Consider the following 19,562-nt stretch of genomic DNA (forward strand, 5'->3'; position numbering starts at 1 on the left):
AACTGTCCCATATTAAAATGTATGTTTTACGAATCTTGAAGGCCTTCACGAACTGGATCATGGTTATAGTCCCCTCCTTCGAAGACCATCCTGTGTCCATGGCTGAAAGACAGACCGCTTATTGTTCATAACTTTCAGTTTCCGCGTTACTCACTCACGGTGCCCACCGTATCACAGTTTTGTCTCTTTTCTTCTTGCTGGTTTGTTTTGTGTTTTGTTTTGTCTTTGTACATCTGCATAAGAACAAAGGGATCTGGAAATAAGTCGCCATTCATCTTGTGAAATAGGCTAATTAAGGAAAAACGTAATCCACGTGTCTGTCTGAAATACAGAGGTTATTTTAAATATTATATATTTATATATTTATATACACATTCATATAAAAGACAATGTTGATTTCATTTCTTTCTATAATTTCACAGTTTTCGACCATTTTCCCAAAGGGGGTGGCGGCGATGGCAATGAGACGGGATGGGATAGATCAACTCAAATGATAAAAAGCAAGATTGGTGAGAAGGGTAATGGTAGCGATAGTCGTCTTGATTTGATACGAGATAATTACTTAGTTTCTGACCAGGGGGATCTGAGCTGGGACGCAAACGTGTCGACCAGGTATCAGGTGGTGTGCATGTGCGCACTGGTCTTGGATTTGCTGATGAATTTCTTTTCCTTCACCCGTCGATTCTGGAACCAGATGGTCACCTGGCGTTCCGAGAGGTTGGTTGTGGCGGAGATGCGCCTTCTCTTGTCTTTGGTGATGAACTTGCTGGCGGCGTACTCTTTCTCCAGCTCCTTCAGCTGGATCTTTGTGTATGGGACTCGCTTTTTCCGGCCGCGACGGTAACTGCTCACTTCGGGTTGGAGAGGAACTACATCTACAAAACAGAATGACAGCAAACACAGCTGTTTTATGTCCCATTCTTCAAAACAACAAGGACTGGCGACACATTTGTATACCACACCACCCGGACAAACACAACTTGCAAAATTGACTGCTTCAAAAACAGATCTGAATATTAATATTCGGCTATTAACTTAATCTCTGAAAAACAATAAAATCTCCGCAGAAGTAAAGTCGGATTGAAGTATATTGCTTCGAGTTTTTAACGAAAAATATTTAATAACCACATTATCCTTGACCTTACGTATGAATTGTTATTGCATTAATCACATATCCATACAAAACCATATATTTCCATAATTTAATGCACTATCGGCTTGGTGTGTTGCCGGAAAGTATTTCTCCTTAAATTAAATTATTAGAGAAATAGCGTCTTCATAACAGACGCCTAGATTCAGTCAAACCATCAGTTAATCTCAAAGGAATGTGCTAGTAAATAATTTATAAATGCCTTCATTAGTCCGAGGTCGCATTTCCCTAATAGACTTGGCTTTACTGTTTGAGTAAGGGGGTACTTTATGGTAATAGAAATGTGGATTAGTCTGAGGACTTTTTATTATTATTGAATAGCAAGAAAAACAACTTTGGATTTGACTGAATACAAGGGCTAGTTTCTGTTTGAAGTGAATATTGTTTTCCCTGTGGGTGTGCTTCATATGCGGCCTTCAATTCCATTTTCACTCTTAATTTCAAGTTTCTTAAAGTTTATGTCAACCATAACATTTTAAATGATTCGCCATTTCAGCGTGTGGCGGATTGACACATCTACTATCGCTCTTTGCAGAACCAGGTTCTTGGGCAAAGCACTATTTTGTAAAGCTGCGCAAACACGAAATGTGCAAACACAAATGCTGCGTTTACCTGTTGAGTTAATCAAATATGCTGACGCGTTTATACACCCCTAAATTAACTTATGTTATTTAAATGCGTGGCTTTTATTGTTCGCATATCAAAGAAAGCAGTTAAACATGTCTTTTATGCTGCACTATAGTGCATTTATCTGTTCTAAAGGCAATGAGAGAAATAAAAATATTTGTAAATGTGAAATATGTATATGCATTTTTTGCAGGAACCGTATAGACGGCTTAATGGTTTGACGTCTTTAAGGAGTTTTGAAGAGCGATTAACATGCACACCTGGTTTTAGAGTGCTCGACAGACTTAATGGTATGGAACAGGTCTAATCACTGGGGAAACGAATATACTAACAGTTATGTTGTGTGTGTATATGCAGAAAATGGTGTATCATGCTTCCCTTGCTACAATTAAATGTTTCACCAGATATACTGATAGTAAAACTATACTCAAAGACGCACAATGGTGCACGCGCGCATGCAAACACACGCACAGGTGTATTTTGGATGTAACAATATTGCTGTTGTGCAAACTTGCATGGAAAAGTAGTTCTGTGCTACGTTTTGGCCCGAATAACCGCATAACCTTCAAAAGTTTCAAGGTTTGATATCAATATGCAGTGCATTTTGCTTTTAACATGAACTGAACGGTACAAGGTAGTGACGACAACAACAGCAGAAATACACAGAGAGAAGTATCCAGCGTTTATAACATTAGTCATTAGTCATTTTAACATTACGCAGCTCGGCTGTAGATGCATAAAGAAATGTTCACCATGTGTGCCGAAACCATACAATCTAGGATTTTGAACAGGGCGTCATTTTGGTATGTCCGCTTGCAAACTCGACCTGTTGTCATACGTTTCTCTCCTTGTAAGTAACGAGACTGAGCAGGTTACATTGGGGGTAGCCTAAGTGTTCATTTGTCTTAAGAGACAGAAACTTAATTATTACAAAACACCTCAAATACCACCTAACCTGCAAACATGTAGAAAGCCGGCAACCTTTTATGGGGCACATTTGATCTCCAGACACACGCAGTAGTCTTCATTACCATTGTCATTTGCCATACACGTCCCAATTAGAAATGCTGACATAATCACGAATTTTCAGGGGAATCACAAGTAATATTTTGACATTGACCCTTAGTTCAAAGTGTTTTTGAACTTCCAAAGTCAACATGCCGAAAATTAAGATGATTTGTACTCTACGTTTTGTATTTCCAAACAAACAGTTTCGCTGACTATTATTTTCGCAGAGCGCAAGCCAGGAGCCTTGAACGTAACTGAAAGAATAGCGTTGATGTTATTCAAATGAAGAGTGACATCCTATGACTAACTATGCTGTTTTGTTAGGTCAATTTTAGGTGCAATAAATAAGTATTTTCATAAACAAAATGTAAGGTAAGCTAGAATTGATTCTTTCAGGCAGTTCGGCCTTGATTGTGACAAGAGGATTTAGGGAAGCTCCAGTTTTTATTTACAGTGTGCAGGATTCCACCTAGGCCATAGAATTACATAACAGAAAATGTATTTAATTTCGGAAGTGAATAATAGTCGGCAAAGGGTTTTTATCATTTCAAAGTATCGCCTCGTCACACAGAATTCAGGAAATAGTGGAAACACTTATTTATTTTCACAACGAAGACATTCTTCTTCAAGTCACAAATCAACAACCACAGAATCGTCTCCTCCTGTTTAAACTTATGCCTTATCTGTATCCTTCAGTGGCTGTCTTCGCAAAGCCCTTACGGCTTCCCTGCAAAGTATGCTCAGCTGATGGCGAGTAGTCTTTCCGTTGTCTCTCGTCAATCTCGTGGTGACCCGAACACAGCCACTATGATTTGGGCAGAGTTTTTTTGTTATTCTAGGCCGTGCTATATTCACTGCCTTTAGGGACAGGATGGTTATTTGTAGCTGTAGAGCGAGGACTAAAACTAGTATCTGCGCTGCCACTACATGTGAATCTACCTGATTGGCGCCTCACGGGGCTGAAAAAGAAATCACATGAATGATATATATGGCGCATATATATACTGTAGGTTCCTATGTATGTGCAGTAGAGCAGTCAATGATTCCTTAGTGATAACGCTGTACACGACGTTATCTACCCTATGTATAGTATCAATGCACCCTGACAGGTAGCGCGATGAAGATCTCTTGACGACGTCTAGTTGAAATATTGCCCCTGTTGTGCGCCCTCCGGTTTTCTTCTTGTATTGTAGAGACGAGCCACTGGGCTATACAAGCTGCACATAAAAGGTTTTGAGATATATAGATATGAGGTATTGATTGGGGGGGGGGGGGGGGGTAAACATGACAGGTTGTATATGTAGTGTGGGTCATCTGTATTTCATTTTTCTTTTCGTATTATTAAATTATTTACAGAAATGTAAGATGGATGTTGCTGTGTTCAGGATTTCAACAGGAACATTATGGAAGGTGGCAATTTCTTCATGCGATAGAGAAACGCAGTCTTCATCAGCGAACGGCGAAATGTAAAACAACGGATAAGTCGAAGTGTAACGTGCATAGTATTTCAGATAATATTTAACCACTACATCTAGGAGGACGAGTAACGTGCACACCATTTGTACTTTATTTCAAGATGTAATTATTGCAAAAAAAGCTGTGCATGAAAGAAAATGTAACGCTTCATTAAATTAGCTTAAGGCCATGCCTTTGCGCATTGATAGGACTCATATCCCCATTAGTCCCCGTAAAAACATATACTGGAGCCCCCACCAGCTGTCCGAAGGAATGTTAATTGTATCCTTTATGAGTGCACGTGTGATGGTTACTCAGCGTCCATGAGGTATGAAGAAACCTAATGAGGAAAATATAAATATAAACGCCTAACCATAAAGTTATATATCACCACTCCATTTCAGTTTATTTCTGTATTTTTCCTTAACAAGGGTGACTATTATGTCCCTTCATTCATCTTACTGTATATTTGTAATAAATACAACAGACTGGCTAGCATGTCATAGCGTGAATCGATGAACTTCGAACACGACGCTGTGCCAAAGGGATCCACACCTCACCTTCAGTGACATTACATGCGTTTTTTATGGAAAATCATATGACCCTTAACTACGTTTTAGAATGTGTCTCATGTGAGAATATGCATCATATGAGAGCACCCTGGCGACGCAATGGCAGAGGGCTGCAGGGTGACCACTTCTTACTACGGTGTCAGGACTTCTCCACGCAGGCAGTGACTCAAGTTGGGTGTGCACGCGAGTGAATTTGTGTGCGTGTGTGCGCTTGCGTCTGTGCGTGCACGCGCAAGCAAGCGTATCCTTGCAGAAATTACACATCGACTGACACACACACACACACACACACAGAAAACGACTGGGGGTGAAGGCGTTAAAAACAATTCAGTCTAGCAGTGTCTTAAATTCATATAAAAATGTAACCAAGTTCAAAACGCATAATTGTTCGGAAATCTGACAATAAACCGTAAACTGACATATACAATGGTTGTCTTCGGTGTGTAATTAAGCGAATATCAATAACGTATTTGTGGAAATGCCACGGTCAAATGTAAATTATTGCAAATTCCGTGTGACTGTTCTTTGCGTAGCCCGCTAATTTGTATAAAATAAATGTAGTTATAAATATGAGCGCACGAGGAAGATTACAAAAACACTGGAGGCTGTGCAAAACGGATATGGACAAATGCAAATATTCTGCCACACACTGCACTGCACACAGCTCTCCGTCCGCTGAAAAAGACAGCAAAGATTTATTGGTTCTGTGCAAACAGTACCCGCTATTTTATCTCACAGGGAAAGAAATGTCGGTGTTCGCCATTCCAATCCGAATGACTGTTCAGTTTGACAACAGTCGAGACAAAGTGCTAAGAATCGTTCCCCAGTTTTGGAGAAAAACTACATTCATACAGTTATTTTCCAATAAAATGTGTCCACGAATTGTTTGCTTTTTGGATTTTGAAATACCTTACATTTCGGGCCAACATTTTTCCTACAGCATCTGGACATGATGGTGACTTAACCTTCTGTTTCTCTGCAATGGTTTTCTACAGTTATCCTCGTCAAGTGTTGTGAGGCCAGAGTAAAAGTTTATAAATAAAGTCAAAGTCAAGTATAAATTAAGTATTTTCTTGCAAGAATCAATCGCTTGATCATTCTCGGATCGCAGGTCTCAAAAACACACGGACATCTGAACCAGATAAATATGCGTTACGTCAGTGAAAAGATTTTTTATCATTAACGCGTACAAACAAGGTCTGTAGGGATGGGGGTTTGCGGTTGATCGGTAGTAGGCTTCCAAATACTACGCAGAGAGGATGATGCACACCGTGCATTAAATGTGTGTGTCAGTCATACAATAAACCTTATGTCAAAGCAGTTTCATACTTTACCCAAAATGTATGCAGTTCAAAAAACCCACAACTGATATCGCAAATTAACCATAGTTTTCGAATTTTGGGAGACTTGACGGTAGACTTTTCATCTTTTTGGGAGACAAAGACTGAAGTCTTTATACAGCTCTTTTTTTTCCAAGTGATTGTTTACATTAGGCTACTGTGTAACATGCAGTGATTGAACGTGGAGTAAAGAAAGCGATTTTATGCCAACATTGCTCGCGAAATTGATGATTGCGTTCATAATTATGGACAATTACATCTCCTTGAACAGCATGCTGATTTTCGTACCTGGGAATGGCGACTTCCAGAGATGAGTTGACTGTGTTTGCTCCTTGGAGCAGTACACCTGCCCATCCCAGCCATTAGAGAGAGCCCAATGCTGGTAGCCTTCCATAGGAATCAATGCGTCGTGCCGCGGCTCGGGGTGTGCACTAATACTGGGAACAACTGACACGTCTAGATAACCCGGGACAGCCTGGTAAGAACTGGCGAAACTGGGATAAAAGGCAAACTCTTTAGCCCTGCTGGACAGTTCTTCCGTGGGTAACGCGCTGTTGGGTTCGGCGTATTTCTCTGCAGGGTGGTAGGAACAAGGTTTCTGCTGCAAGTTCACGTTGTGCGAGTGAGACAACCTGCACCCGTAATAAGGGCTCCCAAACGGGTAACCGTAGCCCAGGGAAGCGCTCGATGAAGTCTGGGGAGCGGGGCACTGTCGACCGGCGTCTGATGAGGATATATCCGAGTACACAGAGCCCTGGTGTGTCGCTATGCTGCCAGAATGCCGCCCCAGCGCTGGGTGCGAGATCAGATCCCTGCAGTGAGTCGCAGGGCAATTCCCGCTCAGTCCCTCCATGGCTTGGCTTTTATTCTGATTATTTTCATTCGGGCTTTTTTCATACACGTACATCAAGGTGTCCGCCCAGCGTGGATGCAGGACCAGCGAAGTCGTCATATCATGGGCTGCCGATGCTTTTTAAAAGTCGACTACTCCAAGACAGACACCTCATTTCCAAGTACATTTTTACGCGAGCGCATGCGCAGGCAGGGCCCGAGTGGCCAGTTCATTAAGATCCAGGCTCTGCGACACGTGATATGCTAACGAGACTGAAGAGAATTGCGGGGACGGCAAAGGGGGAGGGGGTGGTTAGAGAGGGATGAAGGCTCATCCCTTTAACAGTCGCTCGCGTACGTTTCTCCATTGCCATTTCAAGGGTACCAGACCTTTTCATTGGCTGAAGTCGATTCAGACGAGTATTCTTAAAGGGAAAACTGAGTAGACACAAGGAGGGGAAAGGAAGGCTGTCTCCACGTTTGGCCAGCCCTGGGAGAGCTCAGTTTAAAGCAAACATTTTGTTTTTGTCCTCATAGTGCTGGTGTCGTTGCTTTTGCTGCTATAAAAGGTGAAGTTAAAGTGACAAATAGGCCAAGATATATTTTTATTAATAGGAATGTGCAACCATTAGCAGACTAGCATTTTTTTTGTACATTTTGGGAAAGCCCTTGAGACAATGAAAAATATTTAAGTAACTGGTTAGACCCAGGGTTTCCTAGAAGTTGATTTTCACATTACAGCAGGGAAGTAATGCAGAAATATTATAGAAATATTTCCCAACTTCAACAAGTTCGTGTAATTTGCCAAAGTTCCTTTACAGTGAGAAGCCCTCATTTAGTCATTTTTATCATGTCTGCCAAATCCTTCAAGGGAGTTGATGTTTAAACATAATAACGTTTAAATTGTTTTAGTTTTTAGGGGAAGCAGTGGTAGTTCTATATACACCAAATATGAATATGTTGCCCCTATCCGTTCATTCATTTCTAGTTATTGACATTGTCCTTTTAAATATTTACCGATAAATATTTGAATATGTATATGTGATTACAGCTGTTTTAATGTATACATCGGTGCATCAGAATATCCTTACTTAACGTGCATTTGTTTTCAACTTAGATGAAGTCGATCAAATAAACCCCCAGGTAAAATCTCGAGCGGTTGTGTTAAATAAACTACCTTTTAAAAAGTCTACTTACTTTGGTTTTTCCTAAACAAGTCGCAAAGTGAAAATAACACAAACGTTTCATCTACAGATAAAACGAGTATTCAGAAAAATCGTAATATTGTTTATTTGTCTGCCTGTATTAAATGAACAAAATAACAATGCCAAATGAATAAATGTAAATGTAAATGTAAGTAACAAATACTGTGATTCATTATGGCATGCATCTGTCAGCATTTTTTTTTCCATTTCGCACGTGCCCGTTAGTTATGTTGCATGTTGCTGATTTAGAGGTATTTTTACCCATTAATTATTGACATATCCTTCTTTATAGCTGAGATTTATAACAAATAATCAAGGGAAAGATCTGGGAGTTACAATGTCTTTAATTTGGAATGTACAGTGTGTCACAATCTTGCCAGTATCCTGCAGATATCTCGACACAAGTAAGTAAAATCGGGCGGGAGTGAGTTTCATTGTTGGTTCTTTATATATATATATATATATAATATTTTTCCATAGTCCATATCGTACATTTTTATGCCAGCAGTCATATGGCATGTTATTTTATTTCATTTTTGAGTCAAAGGTCACGTTTGCTGAGCGAACTTGAAATAGGCCACTAGTAAGCACCACTATGAGAAGCGGTACAAAGTGCAATTGTTTAAATGTTGATCACTCTGTGGAAAAGTCTCCTCAGCCCCCACAACCATCCGACAAAAAGAGTGGGTTGTGTTTGTGCAGTTATTTGAACGCTTCACCGGATCTAGTCATTAAATATTTGGAAGTCACGTTAGAGGATTAATAGTTCGTTTTGATGCAGCAACAATTCTAACAGCTTATGCCGTGATTCCACAACATGCAGATACGCGTTTGCTTCCGGAGGGTAACCAAAAAGGGATCAGGTGTAAGGCGTAAGGTTACAAAGCGTCTTCCATCGCACTAAAGGGAGATCTAAATAAAACTGGAATTTTAGCAGCGGCAAATCTCCTCACTGCAATACCGGATTCTTTCAGCTTCCGTTCAAGGGGAAAAACAGATCCGTCAGCTCAAACAGTCGACAAATATGGACGGTTCTTACAAATGGCAACTTCCAGGAAGTCCAAGGTCAAGGTAAAAAACGCAGACAAACGGGGTCGTAACGAGAGTCTAGACAGACAAGAATGAACTTCACACTCGCACCATCGAGCTTACATGCAAACTCATTTTAATTAGGGGAGCTACCAACGGCAGCAAGAAAAGAGCATTCAGAGTGTTTGTATGGAAAATTGTAGACATTACAACAACTCCAGGGTGGCCTTGTGCGCAATACTTTTGCTTTTTTAACAAAAAAGGACGAATGTGAAGTGTGTGATACAGGGCACAATGTTATGAATATTATATTATATTATGAACATTACTTTGGGAAATAATGTTCTCCCCTGAAGAGTAAGCGAAACAGCTGAGATATTAAGCATTTCAGCAGTGCTATCCATGCGAACAGCTTTAATTAATCGTATTCTGATATAGAACTAGGGGTCGAATCAAAAGAACAGAGACTATTCTTGGTTTATTTTAAGGTGAAATGAAACGTATTGAAACCAGAACAAAGTACCACATGACTTCTGGCTTACATTCGCTATTGATTTTACCCTGCAACCCTGTCAAGAATCACTCACAAAGCCACCTACAGTACCTACTCTGTTAAGCTTGTGTCAAGATATAATCCAAAAAAGTACCAAACTATATCCATCATTGTTTTACATTATCCACATTCAGATGGCACTTTGAAATTTGCTTGATTTCGCTGTAAATTTCTGTTATGAATTTGAATTATGTGTGTGAGCGTTCATTTAACTAATTCGAGACAGAAAAGGAAATAACTTAGTTCGTCTGCCATTAAACCTACCACAGAGAAAATGAGGGACAGGTCCGTGGTGCGATTGATTCCCTGTTTATTTTCTCAATGCGTGATTGAAATTAAGGGAAGTATTAACGATATTCACATGTTCCATACATCCGTAAACAGTTTATAAAGCCAAAAAGTAAAAGCGCATTTATGAACCATATATTACAGCAACAACTTACGATCAAATCAAAAAGCAGATGCTGCTCTTCCATTTCTCAAATTATAGTTTTCCCCTAGACCAGTCGACACTTTATTTATCCATTCGATTAAAATGGGACACTGTTTCCAGGCCGTTCAATATACCTTATCAGTCTGAGACAGTTAGCAAATGTAATTTCAATTTATTGTGTTGGCCCTGGACTGATGCTCGATCTCGTGAAAGACATTAAGACTTTTATGCTGATAGTATAGTGGTTCATCGTTGGCACAAGTACACACAAACTGCGAACTCAATCCCCCAATCTCCCGCCAAAAAAGAAAATGGATTATTTTAGGGTAACCACATCCCTCTTTAAAAGAGCGCTACTATATTTTGTGACTGATAAGGGCCATTGCGGTTACCAGGTTGCCTTTTGTCAACTGTAAAACGGAAATTAAGAGGTGATGTAATGAACTCCCAGTCATTTGAAGCCTTGCTTGTGATCATTCGTTATTCATGAAATTGTAGCCTTTCTCTCCTGTGCTAGTAAAGAGCTCAATGCAGGCTACAAATAGAAACATATTTACCTAAAATTATTTTAAATCTATCTATCTATCTATCTATCTATCTATCTATCTATCTATCTATCTATCTATCATCTGTCTGTCTGTCTGTCTGTCCAGATATCCATCCACCAATGTGTTACAGTGCAGTTCTGTCTGATGGAGGTCAAGAGGGACTATGTTGGCCATGTCAGTACTGGATCAGAAGAAAAACAGATCAGGCTTGCATCTTGCTTTACATTGGTTGTATCACGCAATTTAAAATAACAATATAACTTTGTAGCTAAGATGCTGAATAAATTAAAACTATCATCTTCATCCTTCCTTCCGGTCGAGTTCCGATGTCAAAGCAAGCCATTGCAATCATTCTGCTTCATGAATGTCAATGCTTGTAATTTTGTAAGGATATTATGATAATATGCGTAATAAACCATAACAACACGTACAGGATTCGTCGAATTGAAGAAGTGACACACCGAATATGAATATACTTTTCAAACTAATAGTTATTAATTATTCAATTAACAGTATTCACTTCCAGATAAGGTCAAAAAGAAGTATTATGAATGCATAAAATGCTAAAGGAATTTGAAGTGTCCATTTTAAATTAAAAGTAGCTGGATATCTCAGCAAAGAAGTTTCGCTTCAAAGAATGCATTCCCTTTTCTTTCTGCATGAGGGTATAAACTTTTAATGTAATAATGTAAACTGGACTGAAGACTGCACATGGGCATATCAAGACAGATAAACGAATCTGTGGAATACCGTATGAAGGTATCTATGATGGGAGGACAGACGGAATCAAGATGTGTGTGTGTGTGTGTTTGTGTTTGTGTTTGTGTTTGTGTGGTAGTGAGTGTGTGAGAGCAGGATCGTGTATGTGTGGAGGGAGTGGGGCAGGCGTTTATGTGGGTTTTCTCAGTAACATTTCACTTCATGTTAATGTTTCTCTTAAAGGGACGGTTTCGTGGAGGACTAGGACACTAGGAACTGTGTTTAATACGTGCAACGTGATGCACATTCTAAACGTGAATGATTCAGTCAAAATTAGTTTAATATTCGCAAGGGGTGCACAATGATAGGTTCTGAGGCTGATTCTGAGTCCACAGGGCATCACAGTTGGAACTCAGAACATTCATTGTTCAGGTGCCATGCATCTTCTGCACGGTTCTGTGAAGAGGAAGAGCTCAGCTGATCTCATCAGATATGTCTACTGACAGCTCAGTGCAAAACACCACAGCTTCAGCTGAAAACTCTCAGCTCCAAATTTCACACAAAACAACAGCATGTTGATAACTACAACAACTACGACTACTTCTACTACCAGTGCACCAGTACTGCTACTATCATTACCACTACTGCTCATGCTGCTACCGCCACTACCATTACTAGTAGTATCACTATTATTGTCACTACTGTGACTTCTTTTGCTGGTACAATCACTGCTACCTCTGCCACAACGGTATACTAGCATACTATTCTCTCACAAGTGATTATACTCCCACTGCTATAATGTCTTTGCTTCCACGACCACTACTCTAACTGCTAATGACATGTTTGATCCACTAATTGTGAGCTTTCGAATCTTCATTGATGTCAGCACTGAGTGTTGCTACCGTGGCTGGGCACATGAGGGTGACGTGATTGCAATGGCGAGAAATGACTGCAAGGTTGCCGCAAGTTTGCCACAGGAGAGAGTTTCGTCGTTCCTTGACAGACAGTTGCATTGTAATTACTATGACTTTCTCCCAGCAGAGAGCATTAAGTAGGATATTTAAGGTAAAACTACAAGCGAGTGAAATGAATGCCCGGTCCCTTCCAAAGTCTCCACAGAGCCAGAACGCGGTGTGAAGGACTTGTCAACTGGACACCGTTTTAGTACTGATTCGTGCCAATTGTTATCGCTCTTAGGGCCATAACAGGATCCAAATGAATTATTCCTGTGGAGACAATACAGTCATTTGCACTGGCGTTATTTGGTTTTCTCATAAGGACACAGAAACGTGTTCGGAATATCTCGGATTTGGCGCCGCTGCTCTAACGTTGCCATAATATTCATTCATATTCAGTTTTCTAACGCAAAAATGTAACACGACTGGTGTGTCTTGATGTGTAAATAGTAGGTAGTATTTTCTGGACAGATAATTATCACCGCAAGAAAACAGGGACATTATTTTTTGACAGATTTCAGATTCAATGAGTGATTTTTTTTTCCTGCTGAGCATGGAATCATGCACAAAAGATATGACTTTGGAGACAGACAATCAATACACAGACAGACAGACAGACAGATAGATAAATAGATAGATAGATAGATATTAGCATTTTCATTATGTCTTTTAATCCGTGAATGTCACGGAGCAGCAACAGTAAATCAATATATACTAAAGCAAATATTTTCATTACTTTTTATTATAATTGATTATATTAATTTATTAATTAATCAATTATTAATTAATTACTTTATTAATTAATCGAATTATTTACTACTAATGACAACAACAAAGAATTAAGACGATGACATTATTATTATTAATATTAGTATTGTTGTTGTTATGTTATTGTCAATTATTGTTCCTTTGTGGTCAGAATATTATATTAATTATGGTAATGAAATCAAACCTCGCCGATCTTTGTAACGTTTAAGGTCGATACGCTCGAGGTTGTAGACAGTTCAGCTGGATTCTTAAGGATGTTAAACTGGATGTTAAACCAATATCAATAAGTGCATAAACGTTTAACTACAACTAGAGGAGAAAGTATTAAAAGATATTGTTTTATGTAGATGTGTTGATTCAGGATGTATTTTTCTGTCTCCACACATTATGAATGTCACTCCAGCATATATTAGCACATAGTGAAGTAATCGCCAATTCAAAATCAGTTTTCACCCTGACGTCGCATGGGTCTTCATATTAGACTCAGTGGGGTGCATTAATATTGTCTTGGTTATGTCTGGTGATTGTCCATGTCCTGTTTCTTTCATGACTTAGTAGCTCCAAGCATACTAGGTTAGGTAATAACAGCAATCGTTGCAGGATGTCACGTTTAGTACACCATTTGCGTCACTTAAAGACTCTTAAAACTACAAGTCATATTTGCCGGATTACACATAAGATCATCGTCTTTTCGATAATGGTATGTTAAATGCCATACGTTGTAACAACAGTGTCCGTCTCTTAAACAATATGAATATGAATATGAAATATAACAATGTGCTGCAAGACTTTGAGGATAGTTTCAACTATTTTGAAGAATGTTAGCATACATCGTCGTATTACTCCCCTGGTCTAAACAGCAGGGATATAGGAATGGATATTAACCAGTCAAGATTGCGGGTGATTCGTGAAAAGACCGTTGTTTCAAACGCATCTATCACGTTGTGGCAAGAATCAGACTGATAAATGCTTTAAAAAGTATAAAAACAAAAACCTACATTAACTAACTCATACAGTCAATACTCCATTTGTTTTATAGCAATGTACATAAGAAAGACTGGAGGCTTGACAAACATTTATTTTTAAGATGATCATTTATTTGTTTCATTCTATGCCTCGGGAATCTAAAAAGAACTTAAACAGATCTTAAACTGATTCGTAGCTGAGTTTAGATGTGGACCGGGAGGTAGATCCATGTGCATAAATCTGTGTTGCGTCAGATTACTGTAACTGGAAAAAATACAAATGAGCGGATGTGCACAAAAGCCTAAACCTAACACACAATGTGCAACTTTATATTTTATAAAATCGCAAAATTAACGTATATTGAAGTATGAAGACATCAAAGAATTCGAAGTAAAGTAGGCTAATACCATCTGTAAAACCACACCAGTGTTTCAATATCCACTCCAGGAAAAAAGACACTTTGATGCAACACTGTAACACAATTGTACTTTAAATGATCCAATCGTATGTGACATTAATGAGCCAGCATTTAAACATTATGTTTTACAATCCCCAGATTGTTAAATTTGGGACGTTTTAAGCATTCAAGTTGTGTAGAGTTTACGAGAAGGGATACCTTTTCGGGTTTAAACCAAAACATAACCTTGTCCTAAGTATACTTTGTTATACTAGATGATGCTTTACGGATAGCTTTCGGCCCCCTTTAGTGTTATTTATCTGTATTAAGGGCCCTTTCAATGTAAGCGCCATTCAAGACACGATTAATTTTTATATTCACTTACAGAACTCTACTGATGTGCCGTTATAGAATACCCAAACGTAACCTAAAAGTACAAAGCTTGTGTAAGTAATGAACAAAAGTAATTAAAAAGATCAAACACTGATTCTTGTTTTAAACGTATGGCACTATCATAATGTTTGTTTGCTAATATCTTTCTCTATTATATATCCTTGAAATTATTCATCAGATGTACTAAGGTATGCAGCCAATTGAGTTGCTACATACTTATTTGATGTGTATGCCTGTATGAGTGAGTGAGTGAGTGTGAGACAGACAGACAGACAGACAGACAGGCGGACAGGCTGGTATATGGACATAGGATTAAATACTTACGTCAACTATTATCCATTTTTCCGACTGGGAAAAATATGACTTTCATGTTTGAACACTTTAGACGCAACTTTCAGTGCAGTTACGCATCAGACAAATTTTAATTCGCGTGCCAGTGAGAGCGTAATTTTCATTTGGCATCCGGTTCATAGCCACATCATTTAACCCGTGGAAATGTGCCATTCAGACTGTAGATTGGTGGTCAGTGGTTTACTGTTTTTCCCCCTAGTCCAAAGGAGACCATCGTTTTTTTAATGACAGCTAGACGCCCGCATATCCCTATTTGTCACTAAGAGACTTGGAAAGCAACAATCTATTCTTTTTTCCTTTGAGCTGCACACGACATTTTGTACGTATTGATATGAACTGAAGTGCTTTCCATTGTTCAATAACCGAAGAATGGTTTGAGTAACACATTCAAGCAAGCGTCTCTTTTTTCTTACCTCTTATGTATTTTCCTTACTCGCTTAAAAAATTAAGCAATTTTAGTAATTTCAGGCCTCTTCTAAACTCAAAATATGGGAGTAATGTTTGAGGTAATTCCCCAGTCAAGGGAAGATTCGAATTATGTCCACTGACAGTTATTTTCAGCTTGTTCTCAAGTACTTCGCTGAACTGACACGTGTATTCATTGCCCTTGAAATCATTAACCTTCATGTATGTGCAACACAGCTCCATATTCTAGGTCCTGGTCCACCTGTATCTCATTTTAAGTGTTTGTTGTGCTTATCATTGAAAATACCACTATTCAGATAATTTTAACCATTTTAAGCAATGTGACAAAGCTACTATCTAAGAATGTACGTCTGTGAATAATGAAGAAGAAATGTGTTCCTTCAAAATAAAAATGTGTTTCTTGCGTCCGAAGAGCCAAACCATGACTCCAGGATTTGGTCCAAACTTTTTTATTTACTCGCTTCATTAATCCATTTGCGAGTGATTCCCAAAAGTTAATGTTTCCAAGACAGGTACCTATTCCCAGTTGTCGACTTTTAAAATAAGTGTAGGCTAGTTTTGTTAAAGGGGGAGGGATATTTGCTTTCATTTATTCAATATGTTGAGAGTTCAAGAGTTTAAAATTTTAAATGGACTGAATTGTCTTATCAACAATATACACGTCCGCCTTCGGTAAGATGGGCAGTAGTGATTGTTATTGTCGTAGTAGTAGTGGCGGTGGTTGTAGTAGTAGTAACTTGCTGTTGGCGTGTGGGGACATCGAGTTACCTTAAATGTTGTGAACAAACACAACAGTAGACGAGTGTCAGACAAATTATGAGACGATAAAACCCAGTACTTGGCAACTAATATATCCATGTTCATTTGTTTGCAATTATTTATCAAACGAAAATTATATTTTTCACTGAAATGTGGGCCCTGATGTTAACAAAATCATAGAACCTTTTGAAAAAAGACACAAAAGCACAAATATTCACAAACAGGCGCACCAGCGTGCCATTCTTTTATGACTGTATATTTTCAAGAGATTGTTGTTGATTGTAACAGAATTAAAATGGATCAGAATTTGGCCGAGGCCAGTATATAGGCTATTGCTGCTGCACAATCTGAATGGAGCCTTACTCAAGGCTCTATCCATAGGACGCATCTTAAAGGTTCTACTGCTAAATTAATATAATTTGTTATATTCCATAATTAATAACATAATTGATTCATCTATTAAGTTTAAATTGTATCCGTTTGTATTGTCCTTAAACTCATTTACGGATTTACATTGCGTGGAGACTATGATCAATATAGACAATCACGCGAAAGAATTACGCAATTACGCAATATTTAACAAAGGTTTCTGGCAACGAACAAAACATGCTAAGAAATGTAATCATGTAATAATGTATCAATCCCCTTCCTTATGGAAACACGTTTTCCGATTGATCGTTTTATAAAGTTCAGTAAATTACGTTTGTGAAATACTTAAAATGTATTCCGACTTCTATATGGTCTATGTGTGTATGCTTGTACATACAATTGTGCACAAAAGTATCGGACCAGCATGACAAAGAAAGGCTACGGACCTAAGCACGTGCAGGTTCAGGGCTAGTGTTGTGTCTAGACTCCAGACTGGAGACAGACAAAATGTCTCCCCTGGTTACAGACCTGTTCCGTCGGAAGTCCAAGTTCAAGTTAAAAGAGGCGGTCACTGCCACTGTCCGGGCAGCGCAACAAAAGTCAGACCTGTTAATTGCCACACTGTGCCCCCAATGTGCAGTGTCTTTGTACTTCCCTCTGAGTATTAAAATCAAAATTTCCTCCACTGGTCCCGGCATTACAAGACACCGAAATGTCCTCGCGAGAAGAGCATCGATGTGTACACTTTTCTTAGCTGAAGTCTAAATTTTAACCTTTGACCTTGAGAGGTCGAAGCTCAGACTGTCTGGTCGCAGAGCTGCGTCGGTGACGAGGTAACCGAGCTCAAGTGTTTTCATTCGAGCACGTACCTTTTGAAAGCGAATCTACCACTTGCAACGCATCTTTCTAAAGTCAGTAAGGATTGCGTTTATCGCAGTATTCTCCCGAATTCGAGAAAGTCGTATACATTCTCAGTCTTTTTCGCCTGTCCCGGCCAGGCTTCGTATTTCACACGACCTTTAAAAAGTTGTGTAGGCCAATTAAACTTACTGATGTTGTTCAAGGAGCTGATGGACCAAAATGACTTGAATTTGATATAACGTAGACGTGACGCTTATTTTAGAAAGTTTAAATACAGCATCAGTTCACTGCGGTATTTTTTTTACACAGCCGGAGAGAAAAGGGAACTTTGTTGATAGAGAAGCAGAGGTGTATAATTTGGTAAACATCACACAAAAAACATTCAATCAATATAATTTGATGTCTTTTCACTGCTGGGTCCTTGATCTGTTCCGTATGTTAAAACCGGTCATTTACGTTGATTGTACCGTCTATTTTGTGCTCTAATTCAGAGTGTTTGACGTGGTATAATTTAATTTTATTCAACGCCCTTGTCCCACATCCTACGCCCCAAGAAGATGCTTGCTTACATGTTCTGAAGCAAGTTTGTACACTTGTCCAAAATGATTTTTGCCTGCATTTTTGATATGGGGAAATTGATCGATTTTAGTTGATCACATGTGCATTAACAATATTTATTTCGATCTCCTTTTCATTTGAAGGCGCATGTGCCATTGTACATCTTGTGTTTTACGCCAATGCAAAACAACAAACATTTTTTTACGCTACTGGAATTGCAAAAACAATTTGCTTAAACGGACTGGACGTTGTCCAAGTAATGGCGCAGATAAAGTGTCTAAATATTGAATCTGCTACTTTATTTTTTGTACTAACAAAAGACTGACGATGAAAAGGCATCGTTTTGTAATTGTTAATTGGACTGATATCACGACAATGCATTTTGGAATCAGTACAGATCGGAAAATAGCATACATATAAAGCCTAAATATCACTCCCAGGGCATAATAATACAATTATGACTGATAACACTGTAAAACTGAATCACTTACACACTTGTTGAAAAATGTTCTAAATGGTAGTGACCTTACCCATGCACAAAAATACCGCATTATCGCCTAAAACCGTTTTAATTCGTTCTGCTAAAGTGGATTGAGAACGCTATGACACACAAGGTTTGTAAGGTATAGATTTTTGGTTACCTTTAAGCTCCCAGTAAGCTATACAAGAGGCTTTTACAGTATTATTAGCCTGCTTTAATACTCGTATTACTATTATAATTCAATACCATTAATACTATTAATATTTCTAGCAGTATTTATCATTCATCGTCTTCTTCGTATTAACCTTATCCAACTTTTATGCAATTCGCCAATCAATGTTTTATTTATTTTTAGCATGTCAAATAATGTCATGTGCGTGATGTAACTCATTTATGCAGGAGTTTACAGCATCAAGTGTGAAGTATGGGTCCAATGTCTTGGCTAATTCAGATGCAACTGAATCTTGCAGCCTGTCTTAAATGCACATTCGGAATTTTATGAACTGGCGTATGTGCAGGAGTGCTACAGTTTTGAAAAGTCAGTCACATAATTGTTAGGTTATATATTTACTGTAAAGTGTAAACTATATAAGATAATTTGGTGCAGCTCAACAGCATAGTGACAAATAAATTACAGCAAGCCTTTCTAATACAACAGTGTGCAATATCTATGCATATTTTCTCTGTTCAACTGTTGGATTCTTTCCTCAAGTTTTTATTAATGTCTTGATTCAGCTAAGATGTATGTTTCCGTCTAGGTATATTTCATTTTGGGTCCTTTTCAAGGTCATAAACCTCTGAGTTTCAAAAACAGACAGTTTACTAAT

At 38.6% G+C, this 19,562-nt stretch overlaps 1 protein-coding gene across 1 annotated transcript; it reads right to left on the reverse strand.

Moving 5' to 3' along the window:
- Positions 1-615: 615 nt before the first annotated feature.
- hoxc13a (homeobox C13a) lies at positions 616-7,104 on the reverse strand. Its single transcript, XM_036533908.1, has 2 exons — positions 6,441-7,104; positions 616-875 (listed from the first exon to the last, which is right to left on the reverse strand). The coding sequence occupies exons 1-2, from the start codon at positions 7,102-7,104 to the stop codon at positions 616-618; spliced, it is 924 nt and encodes a 307-aa protein (XP_036389801.1).
- Positions 7,105-19,562: the final 12,458 nt, after the last annotated feature.

Source organism: Megalops cyprinoides, chromosome 7 (assembly GCF_013368585.1).
Source record: "Megalops cyprinoides isolate fMegCyp1 chromosome 7, fMegCyp1.pri, whole genome shotgun sequence".
NCBI lineage: Eukaryota > Metazoa > Chordata > Actinopteri > Elopiformes > Megalopidae > Megalops > Megalops cyprinoides.

Coding starts and splice junctions, on each gene's coding strand:
- hoxc13a (XM_036533908.1), bottom strand. CDS start 7,104: ATGACGACTTCGCTGGTCCTGCATCCACGCTGGGCGGACACCTTGATG. Junction 876..6,440: donor CTGGAAGTCGCCATTCCCAG/GTACGAAAATCA, acceptor TCTGTTTTGTAG/ATGTAGTTCCTCTCCAACCC.